Below are 23058 nucleotides of genomic sequence, written 5' to 3'. Positions count from 1 at the left end.
GTTCTATCCTACTATTTTCAGCTGTGATCTCTTCAAGCTCCTACAAATAAAATATAAAAACATCAACATGAACATTAATCCCTTCTCAAATCTCATCAGAGCTACCTCATGTTCTATCCTACTATTTTCAGCTGTGATCTCTTCAAGCTCCTACAAATAAAATATAAAAACATCAACATGAACATTAATCCCTTCTCAAATCTCATCAGAGCTACCTCATGTTCTATCCTACCATTTTCAGCTGTGATCTCTTCAAGCTCCTACAAATAAAATATAAAAACATCAACATGAACATTAATCCCTTCTCAAATCTCATCAGAGCTACCTCATGTTCTATCCTACTATTTTCAGCTGTGATCTCTTCAAGCTCCTACAAATAAAATATAAAAACATCAACAAGAACATTAATCCCTTCTCAAATCTCATCAGAGCTACCTCATGTTCTATCCTACCATTTTCAGCTGTGATCTCTTATAGCTCCTACAAACATACAAACATTAACATTATTAACCCATAAAGGACACAGAGTTCTCATGATGTCAAATCAATTCATTTTTGCCCATCAAATTAGTAAACCTAAACAATTCTCTATTCATTTTTAATTAAAAAATGTGATATAGATCTGACAGAGTCAAATAGAATAGGTTCACCCTAAGTTTTACACAGAATTTGTTATTTTTACATTGTGCTGCCAATTTAGAGTCTTTAAAGATTAGCTTATTGGGCTTTTATTTAGATGATTTATCTCTCTTGTTCTTTCTGGATTAGCAGTCATACTTTCAGTCCAACAGACAAAAAATTCAAAGAAAGGCATAAACAGATGCCTCACTTTAATACCCTGGGCAAGTTGCAACGTAAATCTTATGGTAATTCTTGTTATTTTCCGCTAATTCCCGCTTGCCAGCACTGGTCTATTATTGTTTAAATTTTCATTTGCATTTATATGTGTTTCTATGTTTTATTTCTCCTCTCAATATAATGCGCTTTGTATCTTGTATTAGAAAAGGCACTATAAAAATGTATTATTATTATTTTTCAACCTTGCACCTGTAGGTCCACAGTCAAAAAGAAAAACATGGTCTAACTCTGTGCTAAAATTATGAGAAGCAAAAAGTCTCAAAATTTTATTCAGTTGTATGTTCTTATGTTTACTGTGCTCTTTCCCGATTCATCGATGGTGAAGACAATCATTTATTTATACTTCCTACACAATTATGAATGATTTGAGAGCCAATTTAACTGAAATATAATATCTCTACTGTTAGTGATTTATGTAACAATTGGCTATCCATACTTAAACCACAACTTTAACCTAAGTTTAAGTTAAACCCGACTTCAGAATACGGGCCAATGAGACTTCTCTTACCTTAGTACCCTGTGCTAGTTGTCCTCTCACTCTTGTTAATTGCCTCTCTAACTGTCTCTGTTGTTCTTCAATCTTAGCAACCATTTCTTTATCATCCCAGTCATGGGTGATCTGCTGATCAAGTCTCTGTAGAGTGTTTTCAATTTTATCCTAAAACAGAAAAAAAGACATGTAAAATTTCTACAATCCTTAAATTGGCAACATTTCATCCTAAAAAATAATACATGGAAAATCTTCAGAATTCTCAAATTGGCAATAGGCATTTCTTTATCTCCCTATTGCTCATGATCTATTGATATGACATCAGAAGAGTGTTTTCAATCTAATCCTTGAAGACAAAATAACCACTAAAAATCTCTTCCATTTCTAAATTGGCAACAGGCGTTTCATCAACACAGGAGACACAAGAAAAATCTTTAAAATAATTTAAATGGTAATGATTACGAGCATATGAATTTTTATTCTTTGATTACTTTACCTTTAATTTCCTGTCAAAATTCTCTACTCTCCATTTCTATATACAGATTTATAACTTAGGGATGCCATTTGGAATGGATCAGAGGGCCTGAAAATCACCTAGAATACAATATTTTGTACACAAAAATGCTAAAACTATGGCCTGAAAATACATTGCCAGAGCCTGAATTCAAGCTTTTGCCTGAAAACTGGCATCCCTGATAACTGAGGAGTATGCAATGTTGCAATGGGAAAATACATCAAAGCAAATATAAACTGTCCACAAATGTTGCTGTGTAGATGTTACATTTCATTTTAGAAAGTGATTGTTTTTCATCAAGTGCAGGGCTCACCTTCTCGTCTTTCAGAACACTAACTCTCGCTGAGATCTCTTGAAGTGTCTTGTCCAGGTCATAAAGCTGATCTAACTTCTCCTATAAACAGACAACAAATAAGAATTTCACATTGACTATACCTTTGTATTTGAAATGTACAAGTGGATAAATTCCATCCAAAAACTATAAATAAGTCGCCAGGTAAGCTTCTCTATAAATAGCCAAAATAGTAATTTAGTCTAAAAAACGAAAATAGCAAATATAGTTTATCTGAAAGAGCAATTCTAGTCCTTAATACTGTGAAAATTTAAAGTCATGAAGTTGAATAAAAGAAAAGATACCAGAGTTTCTTGGACACTGCTTTTTTGGACTGTCTGAAAGTTTCACCGAGATAACACAGTATGCACATCTCATGCCTGAGTGAACCCTAAACTTCAAACCTTGTTTTCTCATTTATTTTTCAAGCTCTTGCTGAATTTCCTCTGCATTCAATCTAGCACTTGTAATGGTTATTAATGGTCAATTTTGATGTGTTATATTTCACTTTAAACCTAAGGAAATGAATTTTCAAAGCTCAATAAAACATTTCAATATTCATTTTGGTCAACTGATTGTTGGTTTTGGGATGGCAGGTGGGGCCTATAAAATGTGAACAAAATGTTCACATTTTTAGCTTCCCATAATTTTATCAGTGTTAATCATTGTTTAGGGCAAACTTGACTTTAAAATATGGGCCAAACTGTCTAAGCTGAATGGCCCGTATTCTGAAGTCAGGTTTAACTCTATGATAAAATTATGGGAAGCAAAAAGTCTCAAAATTTTTATTAAGTTGTATGTTTCTTATGTTTACTGTGCTCTTTCCTGATTCATCGATGGTGAAGACAATTATCTATTAATACTTCCTAGACAATTATAAATGATTTGGAATGATTTGAGAGCCAAATGAGCTGAATTGTGATATCTTTTCTGTCAGTGATTTATTTAACAATTGGCTATCCATACTTAAACCACAACTTTAAACTTGAGTTTAAATCAAACCCCACTTCAAAATACGGGCAAATGAGTTCAAGTGTCCAATTTGCTCTTAGCCAATCACATCACAATATTTCAATAGCATATAACAGTGAATTACAACTTGCTATTGACAGTAATTTTATTTCAGAGGTCAATGAAATCATGAAAGATTTGTCAGCTAAGAAATTAATCCACAATGTGCTGCACTCAACCCAGGTGAGGTGAATGGGTACCTGGCAGGAATCTATTCCTTGATCAATGCCGAGCGCGTAAAAGCTGCTTGAGCTACAGCCAGGGTAATATCCAAGTCCTTTGGAAGCGCATAGAGACGTTATTCATAATGCGTTATGCGCTCTACAAGAACTGACTAATATTATTACCTGAAGCTCAACGTCCTCAGCCGTCTCAAGCTGTCGAAGCTCATCCTCCAGATCCTGAACAAGTTTTTCTTCTTCAAGACGCCGTGAGAACTCGATGAGTTTCTTGGGAGGAGAGTAAGGAAGTCCCTTCTGAACTTTATCCTGAATGAAGAGAAGGGATGTGAGATGAGATTGAATGGAAGTGACATTGGAAAGCCTTTCTTTCTTTTGATATTTTTTTTTGTGCTATTCTAATTACATAGCAGCATCAGCAGCAGCATCATTCCTATCATCAATATGAAAATCATCCCATTAGCAATTACCAATATCATTAAATTAACATCCATTATTATAAACTCCTTATCACTATCATCATGACCACCAACACCACCACCATCTAACAGCAACACCATTTATCATCACCACTACCATCTCTGACACCACCATCATCATCACTACCCCTATGATTACATCATCATCATCATCACCACCAGCAAAGCCACCTCCACCACCATCACTACTGTCACAACCATCTCCATAACCACCCTCTTACACTGTAAAACTGTTGAGCAATCATACGATTATCTCCACTATACAGACTTCCCATCCTTACTAGATGACAACCACCCAACCACCATCACTACTACAACCACCGTAATCATCACCACCGTGAAGATCACTGACAACACCACCATCCCCATCCCCATGACAGCCATCCACCTACCCCATAAAACTCTTGGGCAATCATATGATTTTTTTCCATCATACAAACCTCTCATCCTGACTAGGTTATCGACCACCACCACCATCACAACCATCACCACCACCACCATCGCCACCATCACTACCACCATTATCACCACCATCATCATCGTTATCACCACCACCACAACCACCATGACATCCATCCATCCACTCACCCCATAAAACTCTTGGGCAATCATGTGATTATCTCCACCATACAGACTTCCCATCCTAACAAGATTGTCCACCAGGTTTATGAGAGGTGCGCTGATGTCCAGTTCTCTTGCAATGTCTTCTCTCTCTGTCAGTATCTCCTGGTAATACTCCTGATCATCCTCACTCAGGTCTGGTGGGCTACGTCGCAAGGACTCATTGGACCTAAACGTACAATCAAGTGAAGAAATTGTTTTCATTTTCAGGGGCTAATCTTTACGACCTACTGCCTAAATCTGCAGCGGTGGATAAGTTTGAACATTGCAAAGAATGTAGGTTTCCTGAAGCAATTTTTTTTCAGGTATACATTTCATAAAGATGCAAACTGAATCACTACGACCCGCAGGTCTCGCCTCTTCATATAACTCATTGGGTGTGCTTGCAATTATTCATTTTAAGCGAGAAATAATATGATCATTCTTCAAACTATTTGCATTTTTGCTACCTTCTAAGGCATTTTACAATGCAAACAGCAAATATTCTAAATCATGCAATGGTACAAGATTTTGAATAGGTTCAAATCTTGTACCATTTCACTCTTACCTATTTGCAATTTGTAAAATGTCAGCCATTCTTTTGATTTACAAATCACTGAGTTGTTTTACCTTGGTCTAAGTCTCGAAGAGTTAGCACTGGAACTGTTTGGATCCCTGAGTAGCGTTAGTTCATTGTCTATCATTGCTAACCATTCTTGAAGGTTGGCCTTGTCACGTCTTAGCTGAATCAGGAACAGGACCAACTCCTCGTGCTAGATATGAAATAGTAGAATAAATATTTCAATGGTAAAGTGAAAATACTGAAGTATAAAGGAAAGGAAAAGAGAAGTAATGGTGAACAAGCCTGATGATCATAGCTTTATACTGGGGTTCAATTCAAACTCTGCTTTAAAGTTGAGGTTTAATTATGGATAACCAATTGTGACACCAATCACTGACAGTTTTTTTAGACGTTGTTCCTTTATTTTAAGGGCTAATATACAATATCATCATCGTCATCATCACCATCATCATTGTTACGATTAACATCATCATCATTGACATCATGTTTTTGTGATCATTATCATTGTTATCATTTTCATTATTGCTATTTTATCTCTTTATTTCACTCTATATTACATTAATACTAGAGAAGGTGAGATTTCCATACCGACTTTCCAACAAGGTCCCCTGCAGCTATACTCAGTCTCAGCCTAATGCCTGTTGAAAGGTCAACGAACTGTTGAGTCTTCTGTTGCCACATGCGATATCTACCAGTCTTTGGAGCAGCCTGGGAGTGAGAAAGAAGGGGAATGGTCAGTATTAAATATAAGATAGGTACAATATTGATTCAAAGGTAACAAGAAAAACAAAACAAACTTATATCATCATACTACCTTTGTTTAAACCTATAGACATACTAACCGACATCAGTAGGAAATTATTTTACTTAACAAATTTGATTTGCATTTTTGGTCATAAGTAAAAAGCTCTAAACTTTTATGTTGTGCTTTGTCTTCCTTGTAATCATTGATAGCTAAAAATAGTGCTGAGCACGGAGAAAGTTACAGAAACTGGACAAGGGCAAAACAGAGAACGTTACAAAGAACAGGGACACACAGGTTACTAAACAAGACAAGGAAGACAAAGCAAAACATAAAAGAAGAAAGAAGACCCGTCTATTATACTGCTGTTAACGATTGCGACGTTTAAGTATGACATGAAGTATTTTGACAGAATTGGTCATATGCCAATGAAATAGAAAATAGTAGAAGGGTCCTTTGTAAGGGTATCTGCAGCTGTACATATGAATACATGTAATTAATTACAATGACGATGTAATTTTTTTTTAGATGAGATTATTCAAAACATGTCTTACATACATGTACCTCTTTTGTGATCCCAAATGATTTGACTTGGGTACAGTTACCGGTATGTATAAATCTGCTAAGGCTTTGTATATATCAGTGTTTAAAAAACTGGAGCAAATTACGAGGCGAGGAAAATTATACTCTGATTGGGGGGTATATCATAAAGCATCTGGTCAAAGATTTTTCAAACACATAACAGCTCTTTGCCGATCAGAAGTAAGGATTTCAGTAGCTTATAACACAACTTACCTGCCTAGCTCCCAATGGCTGCAAAGGAGCGACCTCATCGTCTTTCTCCAGCTCCTGACGTTTGAGTGTATCATTACGATTCAGACTCGTCGACGAAGCGGAGTAGGTTCTTCTTGTGGGAGCAGCATCTATTGAATCACGGTCTATAAGTAAGAAATACAAAATAAGGATCTATGTAACAGAACCATTTGAGGAATGACCTAAGCTAAATATAAAAGTAGGTGCTTAACACCTCTTTAACAGAAGTCTCTAAGTGCTTTACAATAAGGGCAGCATAATTACCATGGCTTTAGCAAAGCAGAGGTCTGACGTCATAGTAATACACGCCCATGGAAACTGGAATTGAATAGGGTTAATTAGCCCTTGTGTCAGTAATGAAAGTTCCTATTCAATACCTTTCCCCCAGATCAGTTTGACTGATAAATGATTGGTACAGGGATTTTTCATTAAAACCCATTGCTTTCTATTAATGGCAGACAATAATAACAATGATATAGAACCATCAACTTGAAACATACTAATCAGAGGTACACGAGAAAAAGATATGGAATAGATAGTTTTGATGGTGTCAAAAACTCAAAATGTTTGGATTTGAAAGTCTTTCATGAAGATATATTTCTTAAAGTTAATGACAATGACATAATCGCTCAGCTACTCTATGGATCTTTTATTCATGTTCGAAGAAGAAAGGTTTAAAGATGCAAAGAATTAGTGGAACAGCAAAGAGATGAAACTGGGATCCATTTCATAAAGGATTTACAATTATGTAAACTTTGAAATAATGGTTAATACCATGGTGACTGTTTGTAAATCATTCACACGATCAAAATCTTTATAAAATGGACCCTTGGTTCATGTAGAACTTGCAGAAGATGCAGAGGATTACAGTAACACTTCAAATCAAAGAAACCTAAACACGATTGATAACTTTTTGTATATCATTCAAAATGTGATTAGCGCAATGTTATCTGTGCATACCCGATCCTCTTGCTGGACTATGTGAGGGGCTCATATCCCTTGGCATGGTACTAGCTCTAGAGGGCGTCCTATCATGTTGTGGCGGAGGTCTACCATGCATTGAATGCGGCCTACCCTGGTTCGGCGGTACCCTGCTGTGTTCCTGCGGTGCCCTGCTCTGTTGAATCGGCATTCTCTCTTGGTGGTGTGGTGCACCGCCTTGAGGTGGGTACCCTCTACCTTGACCTTGCCGTGGTCGGCCTTGTCCGTGATGGGATGGTACACGCACGTGATCCTGCCTTTGGTGTGGTGGCGCACGTCCCTGACGTGGTTGCCCTCTACCATGGCCTGGTGGAGGCATCCTACCATGCGGTGCCATGCCTGCTTCATGCGGTGCCCTGCCATGCTGGGCTGGTCCCCTCCCATGTTGTTGCTGGGGCGGTGGTCCCCTAGATCCACGCCCCTGTTGAGGAGGACCTCTACTATACTCTGAAGGTGACCGACTGTATTCAGAAGGCGACCTGCTATATTCAGATGGTGACCTGCTGTACTCAGAAGGTGAGCGAACATGCCCTTGCGGTACCCTTGCATAATCTGACGGCACTCTTCCATGCTGGGGTGGCATTCTACCATGCTCAGGAGGTACCCTGTCATGCATTGGTGGTTCCCTACCCCTTGGTGGTGTACTCTGCTGGTAGGAAGACTCTTCACGCCTCGGTGCCGAGTGCAGCCTCTCGGTGCTAGCCCTGGTCACTGGTACTTCTTCCATCGGAGCCAGGCCTCGCTGGTGACTTGGTTCAGAAATAGATCTAAAAACATGAGAAGAAACCAAATATGGGCAATTAGGTTGATTCTTTACTCACTTTCAATTGTTTTTTTTTTTCAAATAACCAAATTAAGACGTCTTGAAACACATCAGACAGGAAGGACTGACATAGGGAATATGAGATATACATGCAGAAGAGGTAATCTGATCTAAAAAAAAATGTACTGAATTTTTCTTGTACTTACTTAATTATTTTTTTTCATTTATTAAATTATTAAGATTAAAAAAAACTAACTTTTCAAATGCATCATAAAGTAGATTAATAATTTACAGCAAAAAATTGATGTGTTATACATTCCATATACGCAGTTAAATTATGCATTGCCATTTCACCCCCATCCCCTGGTTTTCTTAATTTCATCCACTTGGTTCAACAATCCCATTATTCATCATAAAATGAATCAACAAAAATTAATCTAAAATTATTTTCTCAATATAAAACAGCAAAATTATATATATCACTAAAAGCAAAGAACAACTCACTTAAAAGTTGCAGAATCGCCTACCTTTGACTTGCATTTGATCTACGACTTTCTGACCTCCGGGGATTACTTGACCTCTGAGCTTCCGACCTTTGACCCCAGGACTGGTCGGGATCTGTTGCCATGGAGACATTAATCTCAACCCGTGGGTCATGATATGGATGTCCTCCGTCCATCTCATCTCGTCCATTCCTATGTCCTGAGTGACCGCTGCCTAGAGAGCCCCGGTCATCATGGTGCCTGGATGATGATCTTTGGTGCTGAGCAGATCGGGGGTCACCAGGTCTGGGGTCATCGTTGTAGGAGCCTTGAGAGTCTAGCTGGTTCTGTCGCTTGCGCTCTTTGATCTCAGATATATCTACATAGTTGTAGCCTGCATTTGGGTCTTTGGGTTTGTCTGCAATGTGAAAAATATATATTAAATCCAGGGAAGTGAATAATTTGCATCCATACATATGTGCTATCAAATGCTGACCAATGACTACTCCATTTGTAATAATTAAGATCGTTGAATTACTCTACATTAACTTTTATTGTTAACAACATTGACACCTTCGAATCTGAACAAAATACCTCATTGTTTTTCAGCAAATGTATTAATAGTGTACGATATATTTTTGCAGTCGGTGCCTTTGAGTGGTATCAGCCAAATGGTGCTGTAATGCTGTTTATCAATATAATAATAATCATCATCATGATCATAACCATAATCATAATCATCATCACCTTTATCTTTATCATTACCATCATCATAATAATTACCATTATCATCATCATCATCACCATCATCATCTTCATCATTACCATCACCATCACAAACACCATCATCATCACTACCATCATCATCATAACCATCACCATCATCATCATCATCTTCATCATCATCATCATCTTCATCATCATCATCATCACTACCATCATCTTCATCATCATCAAATGTTTGAAAGAGCTTTCCTCATTCCTTACCATCCATATAACTATGATCTCTTGACGATGAACTGTGTAAGCTCGGAGACCTAGGGGGCGACAGATGGCTGTTCTGGCCTGAACGTCTCTCCTCCTGGCTAGAGCTGTATGAGCCGTTGTCATGGTTACTGCGGGGCTGGGAACCTTCCCATGATTCCCTGGATGACTGCTGTAGAAGGGACCTGAAATAGGGTGGATAATAGGTTTATAACAAGGATTTAATAAAGATAATGAACTTTAATTTCTAAGAATGTAATGTCCAGATTCTTTGGCTAGAATATGATGTCAAATTTATCAAATTATAGTTATAATAATAGAGACAAGATAAAAATTATTCTCATTGATCCAGTTTGATGTAAAAGAAATGAATGGAGGATGAACCTAGAGGCATATTCATGCCCAAACAAAGTTTATTATCAAGAGAGACTCATTCTTCGTTATAGCTCCACAATTCATTTCAGGAAATACATATAAATTCAGATGAGAAGGCAGAGTTGAATATATTATGAAGACATTTCATGTCCAAAGTGTGAACTACAAACATGGTTGTATTGGTATTGGAAGGTAACTTCGGTTCCACTGACACTGAAAACCATGTAATAAGCCTGGGTGACACTGGCTGGAAAAAATATGGTCAAGAGAAGGTTCTTAATTTATACTCAATGTAAATATGTTACTTGTGTGGTATACCACTATGTAAAGGTACCCCGTTAACAAGTTGTGCTTAACTGGGGTCCCAAACCTATCATTCTGAGTTCTATGATGTTGTGCTTTGTACCACTGTTTGTGTTTGATATGGTTTGAATAAAAAACTACGATACTACTAAGCTCTATGCTAGCCTGATTTGGATCATGTTATAACATATTTTCATTCAGCAAATCTTCAAGGAATAAACACTGATTTTACCTGTCTGGACCAAGACCATTTTTCAAGCTGGTCTCGCCTCCTGGTCTATCCCCAAACTCTATATCCTCATAGTTTCCCCATCCCCCTTGTCGAGGGGGGCCGGTACCAGACCGATTGGGGGAGTGCTGCCTTGGGTGGGCGGAACCGTTAGGGTAGTTGCCGTTGGTGGGCGGTTCTTCGTTGCGACGCAGTGACTTGGGGCTCCTCAATGGACTGCTACCCCAGTCAATCTCATCTTGGTTGCTGAAGAGAAGGGGAAAAACAGATTAAGGATATGAAAATATGACATTCATTAACAAAAATACATGTAATAAAATTCAGTTTTTATTCAGTGCGTTATAAATCTGTGGCCCATTGCATTAAAGTTGCTATTATAGTAACTTTGTCATCCAATGGTAACTTCCATGAAATCCTTGAATTTGATTGGCTGTTGAGCATTATCACTATGGTAGTTACCATTGGATATCAAAGTTACTACATCATATGCAACGGCCCCAGAACAAACATCTCCCAAACCTCTGTACCGTGGTCATCGGATCATGGCTTTCTCCACAGCATTTTAAACCTTGAAGCATTGGGCGAATATCTGTCCCCAAAATTAGGGGGACCAGGGGCTGGAAAATTTGACATGCCAAAAAAAAGAAAGAAAAAAATTTAAGGTTCACATTTTAGGTTATCACCTAAAATGTAAGGTCGATTTAACTAAAATAAAATTGACAAGCAAAAAAAAGTTTTTCACCCAAAATGTAAGGTGATGTAATGTAATACGTGTATTATTTCCGTTTTGAATGATGTTTTTCTCTCCATCATAAATGACCAAAAATAGTAGGGGGGACATTTCATATTGTGTCCCCCTACTATTTTTGGTAGGCGGGACACGTCCCCCCGAGATTTCCGGCCATGCTTGAGGCAGTGATCTCATGCTTCTCATTAATCAATCATGTACTTAACTAGCTTTGAAGGAGAGATCATTGAAACAATGAAACAAAGGGCTATCTATTTTGACTACAGAGCAGCTACTACCAGGACTCTGTGACAAAAATTAATTATTCAGTCAATCATACACGTTTTCTTAAAAATTCACTGTGCTTCTCTATGTTTACAAAGAATATTGTGCCAATTTCCTGTAGAAAAAATTATGCCACTGATGGATTTCCATAGAGTTACGATTGATTGGATCATTCGTAACTCTTCAGAAGGGGCCTGCCATATTTCTTTGTAGTTTGAAAAGATTTAGAACTTTCCAAAAACATGTACATTACATGCAAAGTGAATGTGAACATATTGATTTTAACATATCTGTGCCCATGCTTTTGTTTGTTTCTTTTTGGGGATTTTGGAGAAGGGAGTTTCAAGAAAAATTACAATGTATCTCAGAAAGGTTTGTGAAATAAAGGTAGGAGTGAAACCAGGGTTCCCAGCTTTTCAAGAAAAAAGAATTCCATGATTTTTTCCTGAAGTTTAAAAATTCCCTGATAGAGTGATAATTATTTAAACCCATTACCAGTTTCGCATGTTTTCTAAGTTGTTGAGGTAAATTACATGTATTTTCAGTATAAAAACAATAATGTAAAACTAATTTGTACCACCATAACCAGTCATTCAATGGATGTTGTTTTGATGCGAACAAAATATAACAGAGTGTGACTGACTACCATGCTTTTGACTTTTGGGCTGATCAAAATTTCTTGATTTTTCCCTCATTTGAGGCATTTTTCCCCATTTGAGGTATTTTTTATCAAATTCTCTGATTTTTCCCTGACTGGAAAAAGAAAAATAAATTTCCCTGATTTCCCTGATGGGCTGGGAACCCTGAAAACTACAATACTGACTAACTAGACGTCAAACTTTATGGCCCAAATTCACAAAGGTGGTTTTGAAAACCCATGGTCGAGTCCATAGTTTATGCAGATTTCTTGTATAAATTACGCTTAATTTAGCGCGTACCTGGCGCGTGTATAAAAAATGTCCTATGCTGATGCGCACTTTTGTTACAGTAAGCCAAATTCACCCTTGTTACCATTGTTAGATACGCTACTTTATTTATAGTAAGTCAAGTCCACTGTTTGAAGAGTGGACTCATGAATGTGTTTTCAAAACCACCTTTGTGAATTCAGGCCATAATGGTAGTGTTTACTCACCCATAACCCCTGTCCAGGTTGACCTGTGAAGCGTCATTTAAAGCGTCAATCCATTGATGCATCAGGTCATCAGATTCAGCAGCAAAGTAATACGTCCTCATATTACTGTGTTCACACTACACAATTAAACAAAGATAAACGTCATCCACTACAAAGGTAATATGGGTTTATTTCCAATTCGTCTAATGCCAATTCGTCCAATTGCCAACTTGTCTACTATCATTTGGTCTACCATCAGTTCGTCCACGCACCACATGGTCTACTTTTATTTAGTCTTATGCCATTTCATCTAATAACCAGTTGGTCCAATAGCCTTTCAGTCCATATACCATTTGGTCTAATTAGACTAAGTGTTAGATTGTGCAAAATGGAAGAAAATGAAATGGATATTAAACCAACTGGTTATGAGACGAAATGGTCATAGATGAAATGGTGATTAGACGAAGTGATGGTTGGACCAAATGGTTGTTAGATGAAACGTTGGATGAAATGGCATTAGACTAAATGAAAGTAGACCATGTGGTGAGTGGATGAGTTGGCAGTAGAATTGGTAATTTACCATATCATGTTAAAAGCAGATTGGAAGAAGAGCAAACTGAATGAAAAATGTCAGTGTCACAGGGAGCATGTTTCATATAACAAGGTGTTTCTCATATCTCGCCTTATTTCGTGATCAATCATAAAATATATGATCTTTAACCCCCGAGATGACCTTTGAAACCTTCATCCTCATGAACACACATCTGGTATTACCCAAGGATCATATGTACCAAGTGTGAGCATAATTGATGCAGAAATAAAGAAATGAATGCAAGTTCGATAAAAACTTTAACATTTTAACAGACTAAACAGGCAAACAAGTACTTGATTACTCAGTCTCTGCCAAACTTCGTTTAGGCAGAACAAAAATTACAACTCTCGTAAAAAGCATGCATCATAAAATCTTATTTCTTGTATCAAATTTCATACATCTCCCATCAAAATAAAATCCAATCAAATCAGATCCTTTTTACAATTTTCACTGAAAATCACTACTTTTTTTCATGAAATACTCCCTCGGAGAGTGTTGCATAAAGTATGTTGTCAGTGAAATCAAAAGAAAAACTGGCTCTGGGCCAATAAAATACAAGGATTTCAGTAGCTTATAACGAGATCTAACATACATACCTTGAAAGCGAATTTCTTAGTGATTTTATCCCTAGGTTCAACTGGTTTAATGATATAGCTTGGTAGCATAACAGTTCCCGCTTGATTGACTTCATCAGCACCTAAGAGGATGAGAAAAAAAATCAGATTAAAAACACATTATAGTGAGTTTCCATGGCAACATTCTATCAAGATTCATGATTATTTAATGGGTAAAAATAATCATAGGCAGCATGCACATTTTTCCTCGTCTTTCATTATTGATGTAAGATTCCTTTGGGAGAGTGTAGCATGTTGCCATGGTACTGTTCTCTGAAGATTTTGGAGAAAAATTAATTTGGTTCAGACGTAAATGTATCCAGCGTGCGAACTGTCCTTCGATTTTGCAATTTTGCGATGCTCTGAGTAAAACTCCCTACGGAGGATGAGGAGTTGATGCTATAGCAAATATTTTCTAGAAAATATAATTCAAGGTTTTTTAAGCAGTCTATGAAACATATTTATGTACACGTAGCCCTGAAAACTTTTGATTTGCTTTACAAACCAATACTTTAAGGGGGACCGCACACCTTACGATCTGTAGAAATTGATGCTAATATTGAGACTTGCAATATGTAATGTTTGAAATCATCATGCAAATACCTATGTTCAAATCTGTGACTATGCTATCATCCTCATAATAAAAGCAAATTTAATATCTAGTTGTAATGACGTAATAGCAGTCATACGATTAGCTACGATTTGAAACTAATTTGGCCTCTACTTCAAAATAAAGGTTTGCAATCTTTCAAAATGGTTATATTAGTTTTCTTTCAATTCATTTTAACCTCAATTTAAATGATATGTTCCATTCACATTTTCAGAAAATTAGCTAAGTGCGATTTGTTCCAAATCGGATCACCAACAGCCGTAAGGTGTGCGGTGGCCTTAAAACACTTTTATCACGAAAAGGGAGGCCAATCCTGTAGAGGACCATGATCTAGACAATGCAATATCAGCCAGAATTTTAAAGGTCAAGTCCATCCCAGAAAAATGTTGATTTGAAAAAAGGGGAAAAATCAAACCAGCAGAATGCTGAAAATTTCATCAATATCGGATGCAAAATAGGAAAGTTATGACATTTTAAAGTTTCGCTTATTTTTCACAAAACAGTAATATGCACAACTCAGTGGCATGCAAATAAGACAGCCGAAGATGTCCCTCACTCACTATTTCTTTTGTTTTATATTGTTTGAATTATACATGTACAATATTTCATTTTTTACAAATATGACAATAAGGACCAACATGACTAAAAAATATAATATGAAACAATGCTAATTCCACATGTTCAGGGGAATTAATCATTGTTTCACTTGACAATGAATAGAAAACTAGAATATTTCATATAATAGAATACAAAAGAAATAGTGAGTGGATTACGTCATGGGTCTCCTCATTTGCATACCGACCAGGATGTGCATAGAACTGTTTTGTGAAATTCAACGAAACTTTCAAATGTCATAACTTTCTTATTTTACACCCGATTTTGATGAAATATTCAGTGTTATGCTTTTTGGATTTTTCTCTTTTCAGTCAAATCAACTTTTTGTTGGGGTGGACTTGTCCTTTAACTTATAAATTCTCGCAGCATGCAATACTTTCATGAGAAAGTTTTGAAACCAAGGTTAATCCTTATCATATCATTGTTAATCTAGATAGACCAAGCTAACATAAAACAAATGTTGAATGGTGAAATCTGAGCTACATGAAAATATCAAACACACTAGAGATCACCATCACACGTAAGCACATGCAAGTGAGACGCAGACCTGCCAACATCTAGGAATTAACAAGTGGAATGCCTCTGGCCGTCTCACCTGCATCACGCGGTTCAATATAGCAGCAGTGCTGACTTTGCATACTACTCTAACTCGCACAAGATGTTCAGTGATACATGGTTACTCCTATGTCCTCTTTTTATGAACTAGACCAATAAACTTACAGAGATATGATGGTTATTCAACAAAAAACCCCAACATGGCCAAAGTTCATTGACCTTACATGACCTTTGACCTTGATCATGTGACCTGAAACTGGAACAGGATGTTCAGTGATACTTGATTACTCTTATGTACAAGTTTCATGAATCAGATCCATAAACTTTCAAAGTTATGATGGTAATTCAACAGATACACCCAATTCGGCTAAAGTTCATTGACCTTTGACCTTGGACATGTGACCTGAAACACGCACAGGATGTTCAGTGATACTTGGTTACTCTAATGTCCAAGTTTAACGAACTAAACCAATAAACTTTCAAAGTTATGATGGTAATTCAACAGATACCCCCGATTCGGCCAAAGTTCATTGACCCTAAATGACCTTTGACCTTAATCATGAGACCTGAAACTTGCACAAAATGTTCAGTGATGCTTGATTACTATTATGTCCAAGTTTCATGAATCAGATCCATAAACTTTCAAAGTTATGATGGGAATTCAACAGATATCCCCAATTCGTCCAAAGTTCATTGACCCTAAATGAACTTTGACCTTGGTCATGTGACGTGAAACTCATGCAGGATGTTCATTGATACTTGATTAACCTTATGTCCAAGTTTCATGAACTAGGTCCATATATTTTCTAAGTTATGATGACATTTCAAAAACTTAACCTCAGGTTAAGATTTCGATGTTGATTCCTCCAACATGGTCTAAGTTCTAATAGGATGTTCAGTAATACTTGATTAACCTTATGGCCAAGTTTTATTAACTAGGTCCATATACTTTCTAAGTTATGATGTCATTTCAAAAACTTAACCTCAGGTTAAGATTTGATGTTGACGCCGCCGCCGCCGCCGCCGCCGCTGCCGCCGTCGGAAAAGCGGCGCCTATAGTCTCACTTTGCTTCGCAGGTGAGACAAAAATTGTATTCTGTGATAACAAACAAGTGGAATGCCTCTGGCCGTCTCACCTGCATCACGCGGTTCAATATAGCAGCAGTGCTGACTTTGAATACTACTCTAACTCGCACAAGATATTCAGTGATACATGGTTACTCTTATGTCCACTTTTTATGAACTAGACCAATAAACTTACAGAGATATGATGGTTATTCAACAAAAAACCCCAACATTGCCAAAGTTCATTGACCTTACATGACCTTTGACCTTGATCATGTGACCTGAAACTCGCACAGGATGTTCAGTGATACTTGATTACTCTTATGTACAAGTTTCATGAATCAGATCCATAAACTTTCAAAGTTTTGATGGTAATTCAACTGATACACCCACTTCGGCCAAAGTTCATTGACCTTTGACCTTGGTCATGTGACCTGAAACGCGCACAGGATGTTCAGTGATATTTGATTACTCATATGTCCAAGTTTAATGAACTAGACTAATAAACTTTCAAAGTTATGATGGTAATTCAACAGATACCCCCGATTTGGCCAAAGTTCATTGACCCTAAATGACCTTTGACCTTAATCATGAGACCTGAAACTTGCACAAAATATTCAGTGATGCTTGATTACTATTATGTCCAAGTTTCATGAATCAGATCCATAAACTTTCAAAGTTATGATGGGAATTCAACAGATATCCCCAATTCGGCCAAAGTTCATTGACCCTAAATGACCTTTGACCTTGGTCATGTGATGTGAAACTCATGCAGGATGTTCAGTGATACTTGATTAACCTTATGTCCAAGTTTCATGAACTAGGTCCATATATTTTCTAAGTTATGATGACATTTCAAAAACTTAACCTCAGGTTAAGATTTCAATGTTGATTCCTCCAACATGGTCTAAGTTCATTGACCCTAAATGACCTTTGACCTTGGTCATGTGACATGAAACTTTAATAGGATGTTCAGTAATACTTGATTAACCTTATGGCCAAGTTTCATGAACTAGGTCCATATACTTTCTAAGTTATGATGTCATTTCAAAAACTTAACCTCAGGTTAAGATTTGATGTTGACGCCGCCGCCGCCGCCGTCGCCGCCGCCGTCGGAAAAGCGGCGCCTATAGTCTCACTCTGCTTCGCAGGTGAGACAAAAACTGTATTCTGTGATAATAAACAAGTGGAATGCCTCTGGCCGTCTCACCTGCATCACGCGGTTCAATATAGCAGCAGTGCTGACTTTGAATACTACTCTAACTCGCACAAGATGTTCAGTGATACATGGTTACTCTTATGTCCACTTTTTATGAACTAGACCAATAAACTTACAGAGATATGATGGTTATTCAACAAAAAACCCCAACATTGCCAAAGTTCATTGACCTTACATGACCTTTGACCTTGATCATGTGACCTGAAACTCGCACAGGATGTTCAGTGATACTTGATTACTCTTATGTACAAGTTTCATGAATCAGATCCATAAACTTTCAAAGTTTTGATGGTAATTCAACTGATACACCCACTTCGGCCAAAGTTCATTGACCTTTGACCTTGGTCATGTGACCTGAAACGCGCACAGGATGTTCAGTGATATTTGATTACTCATATGTCCAAGTTTAATGAACTAGACTAATAAACTTTCAAAGTTATGATGGTAATTCAACAGATACCCCCGATTTGGCCAAAGTTCATTGACCCTAAATGACCTTTGACCTTAATCATGAGACCTGAAACTTGCACAAAATATTCAGTGATGCTTGATTACTATTATGTCCAAGTTTCATGAATCAGATCCATAAACTTTCAAAGTTATGATGGGAATTCAACAGATATCCCCAATTCGGCCAAAGTTCATTGACCCTAAATGACCTTTGACCTTGGTCATGTGATGTGAAACTCATGCAGGATGTTCAGTGATACTTGATTAACCTTATGTCCAAGTTTCATGAACTAGGTCCATATATTTTCTAAGTTATGATGACATTTCAAAAACTTAACCTCAGGTTAAGATTTCAATGTTGATTCCTCCAACATGGTCTAAGTTCATTGACCCTAAATGACCTTTGACCTTGGTCATGTGACATGAAACTTTAATAGGATGTTCAGTAATACTTGATTAACCTTATGGCCAAGTTTCATGAACTAGGTCCATATACTTTCTAAGTTATGATGTCATTTCAAAAACTTAACCTCAGGTTAAGATTTGATGTTGACGCCGCCGCCGCCGCCGTCGCCGCCGCCGTCGGAAAAGCGGCGCCTATAGTCTCACTCTGCTTCGCAGGTGAGACAAAAACTGTATTTTCCCCAACAAAACTGTGTTTCATAATGAAATGCGTAGCACGCAAGCTCATTGCGGCACTCAAGCTGCATGTCAGCTAAAATGTGCATTGCTCTGGCAGATGAAAAAAAAACATAGAAACATACATCTCACCCTGGTTTTAACAAAATGATTTTAAAAAATTACCTGAAATTACATTAATCCAATAACCATATTTGTGAAAGTTTTATGAAATAGAGACATATACATGTAGGGATGATTTTTCTTTATCATATTTTTAAAAGAAAAATGTACTGTTGTAATTTGGTTGCAAAAACGTACTAAATACACCAAAAACGTACCGGTTGGCAGCTCTGGAAACAGAGTATTTTTATTGCTTGGAAAAACCCTGTCATCTGCTAGAAGGTACATGTAAGCAAATATGGCTTATATCTAAGCTGCTCAATTAGGTATTTTCTCCTAGAATCATTTAGCAAAATCATGTAAATGCCAATAATTTGGTGGTCAATTTTTTAGCTTTTGTTCAGACTTATTTTGAGATAATTACCAATGTTGGAACTCCATGTTTAATTTGCAACTTTTCATCACACAGCACTCAACATTTATGTGAAACAGCCCCATACTTTCCCTATATTTTGTCTTATTACCTTTGTAGTAGAAGAGACAAAAGTCCGAGATGACACACCACCTCTTCCGCCAGACCCCTAACCCTGAGCTGTCCTTCTTCTGCAGCCAGCCGTCCTTAGATACAACAGCGCCCTCACGACGCTTCACCTTGGGGGCTTCCGTCTTGGGAATGGTGCGCTTCTTGAAGGAAGGCTTCACCGAGAGGGTCGGGCTCTGAGGGGATTCTGGGTAATGGGAGTTGGGCGGGGCACTCTGCTGGTTGTTAGGAGCATACCTGGCACAGAAAAGGCATGAAAGTAGATATCAATAAAATCTCAGGGGCCAGGGAATAGATGAGGGGGAGAGGAATTTCATCAAAAAGATGTCAGAAGTATCCCTGAATACTTTATCCATACTAATTTTATTAGTTCAACATAGAATCTGTACTTGAATTAAAATTTGATGCAAAAATAAAGAAATGAGGGCAAGTTGAACAAAAATTTTACATTTTTTAACAGACTAACCGACCAAAAGACTAGCGGACCAACAGACTAACAGGAAAAGTACATGTAGCTACTAGGTCTCTGCCAAACTTTGTTCCCACGAGACAAAAATAGGGTATACATGTAGGAATAGGCTCAGTTTACAGAATCACTTTCTTCCTCGATATTGAGCTACAGTCTTCACTTTCTTCAAAATTAATAAGTCAACGCTCAAACTTTTCACTTTAATATTGAGCTCCAAAACTCCTCCAAGATATTCCAAAAAATTGTTCCTTCTAAAGTCTACATGTAAATAGATGTAGCTCTTCCTCTGTCGTACTCTGTTTCATAGGCATACAGTTAAAGCTTATTAAAACAAATGGATCGAAAAGTGATTAAGTGCATTAGTTACTTATTGCCGCAACTTATTTCATCATAATAAAGACACTTCATTTACACAAGTATGAAAAAAATGAAACATTTATGATTTCATGTAGTGACATAAGGAAGGAAAGTGGGGATGTGACATCATCAGTCCAACTAATGCATATTCATGAGGATGTGCATAACTGTTTTCACAAAATATTGATGAACTTTATAATTCAATAACCTCTAAATTTGTTATCCGATTTTGATGAAATTTTCAGCATTTTGCTCTGTGAATTTCATTCTATCCATTTAGATATATTTTTAGCCCAGACCATCCCTTTAAAGCTTACCATCAAATGACCAAATCTTCTTCAAATATCACAGGGTATATCCAATTTAAAAATCCAAGCAATGAAAAAATTCCTAATGACTCTCTATTCCTGAGAGAAAGCCAATAAATGAGACATGCATCGATTGCCACAACCATCCAAAACGCACAAAGAACAATGAATAAGCACATCATCGGCTAATGTACTTTTCAAGTAGATGTACATACATGTAAGTTTAAGGTTGGGCAAACTGGTCTACCAGAAATATTTGGATGACACTTTATCATTAACCCTTTTGCTCTCATATTAATAAAGATATGGCTGTCTAATAAGAGAAGAACAGAATGATAGGATTGAAAGACTTAATTAGAATCATCAACGGCTTTGTTTACAGAATGGATTACATCCTTCAGGTACGTTTCTTGTCTTGAAGTGGAAGAGAGGGAGATTGTATCAATCTGTAAATATAAAGTTCTTTATTAACCACATCCATACTGGAAAATATTGTGATCTTCAAATTGGCAATGATAACTTATACCCTTTTCTTTTCATAAACCTATCCTCCAATTAGCCGCCTAATAGTAATGCGGATAATTAAAAAAAATTGCCTTCACAAACTCAGAAAATAAGCTGCATTATTTTCACGAGCGCAGAGCGCCCGTCCTCGAAAAGGCGGATAATCGTCATGACAACTGGACACGCCCCCTCCGATGTGGTTGTATTGGAAAAGGGTGACCTTGTGACCGCACCATGGCAATTATCCGCATTATTTGGAAATGCGTTCATAAACTCAATATCTTGTCCCGATGCTGCTATTATGCGGATAATAGCAGCATCAAAATAATGCGGATAACTCTGGTCCTCCTCCAATTTTACGACGAAATTATGCTGCTATTAGCCGCATAATTGGGTTTATTCAAGGGGTATTAATTCTTTCATTCCCAAGGTGTCAGAACAAATACAATTCCTCCTATGACATATACATGTAAATACAAAAAAAGCAATGTATTGTACTGCTCTGTTTAATCATATAAATAGCTTGTTGATTGCATCATTCATTTGAGATATACATGTATATTGATTAATAAAGATATGAAGAAGAAATATATAACCAATTGCCTTTTTTATAATAAAGCCAAGTTTATTCATTTATGTTTTCATTGCAAATTTAACTCCAATTCAAAATCATCTCAGTATCCAGAGCAAAACAGGGAAATTGAATGAAGAGACTTTACTAGGAGGACATTATAATTTGTAAACAAATTTTCAGCATTACTCCTATGTGTTTAAGATCGCATGCTCGATTTTTTAATGAAAGATTTTAATAAGTCGCTGCCCAGAATGCAGTAGATGGCAGGTTCGAATCCCACTGGTTCCAATTTTTTCTGACTTATGAATATGATTTTTTCATTAAAGATCGAGCATGCAATCTTAAACACATAGGAGTAATGCCGAAAATTTGTTTACAAAACAGGGAAATTTGGCATCTATGTTAAGAGATGGGGGAGGGATTTTTTATGATACCAAACCACCTTTTGAATGATAACCCCTGGAGATAAAAAAAGGGCCATGAACCTCAAATTGGAAACTATGGGTTGATCGTTCTCATCACATAGTGCTAAGAAATGCGATATCTCAGGTGACATAATATATAATATTACACATAATTTCAAAAAGCAGAGCTTAGTTCTTTTTTATACCAATTTGATTTCTACTCCGAGTCTCCACAGCAACCATTGAGAAAAAAAAACTTTATAACTTACATTTGTGGTGCATCTGGTGTATCTGTATCCATCTCTGTTCTACCCGTTACTGGATTACTGAATGTGGTTGATTCATCGTAGTGACTGAAAATAAACAAATGAATTAATTTTCATGAGCATGCCTCCGAGAACCACAATAGAGGTTAGTCTGCCGGCACACCCCTTTGGTTTTCACAATTTGTAGGGTCTGAAGTAGCGAGACTAGATTCACAATCAGGATGCTACATAAGCATTTGCCCGGGGCAAGTCAAAGTCGGGCAAGTGTTTTGAAGTAAAGACCAAAACTACTTGCCCGAATTGGGCAAGCGCACAGTAGAAAGCAAAATTCTCA

At 37.1% G+C, this 23058-nt stretch overlaps 1 protein-coding gene across 1 annotated transcript; it reads right to left on the bottom strand.

Moving 5' to 3' along the window:
• Positions 1–3: 3 nt before the first annotated feature.
• Positions 4–22809, bottom strand: LOC121421863 (pleckstrin homology domain-containing family A member 4-like). The gene is made up of 17 exons (XM_041616665.1): positions 22728–22809; positions 19826–20079; positions 14029–14129; positions 12862–12977; positions 10721–10963; positions 9814–9995; positions 8872–9244; positions 7561–8348; positions 6583–6725; positions 5634–5753; positions 5093–5235; positions 4451–4652; positions 3552–3692; positions 2176–2256; positions 1367–1516; positions 233–370; positions 4–150 (listed from the first exon to the last, which is right to left on the bottom strand). The coding sequence occupies exons 1-17, from the start codon at positions 22757–22759 to the stop codon at positions 4–6; spliced, it is 3354 nt and encodes a 1117-aa protein (XP_041472599.1). The 5' UTR covers positions 22760–22809.
• Positions 22810–23058: the final 249 nt, after the last annotated feature.

This window comes from Lytechinus variegatus, chromosome 9 (assembly GCF_018143015.1).
Source record: "Lytechinus variegatus isolate NC3 chromosome 9, Lvar_3.0, whole genome shotgun sequence".
NCBI lineage: Eukaryota > Metazoa > Echinodermata > Echinoidea > Temnopleuroida > Toxopneustidae > Lytechinus > Lytechinus variegatus.
The sequence above is the reverse complement of the archived record's forward strand: the minus strand, read 5'-3'. Positions and strand labels throughout refer to the sequence as shown.

What these genes read in the sequence shown, in the direction of transcription:
- LOC121421863 (XM_041616665.1), bottom strand. Translation starts at nt 22,759, where the DNA reads ATGGATACAGATACACCAGATGCACCACAAAT. An exon ending in TCTTCGAGACTTAGACCAAG is followed by an intron (nt 4,653 to 5,092) that starts GTAAAACAACTC and finishes TTGTACGTTTAG; the next exon opens with GTCCAATGAGTCCTTGCGAC. An exon ending in AACTAGCACAGGGTACTAAG is followed by an intron (nt 371 to 1,366) that starts GTAAGAGAAGTC and finishes TTTTATTTGTAG; the next exon opens with GAGCTTGAAGAGATCACAGC.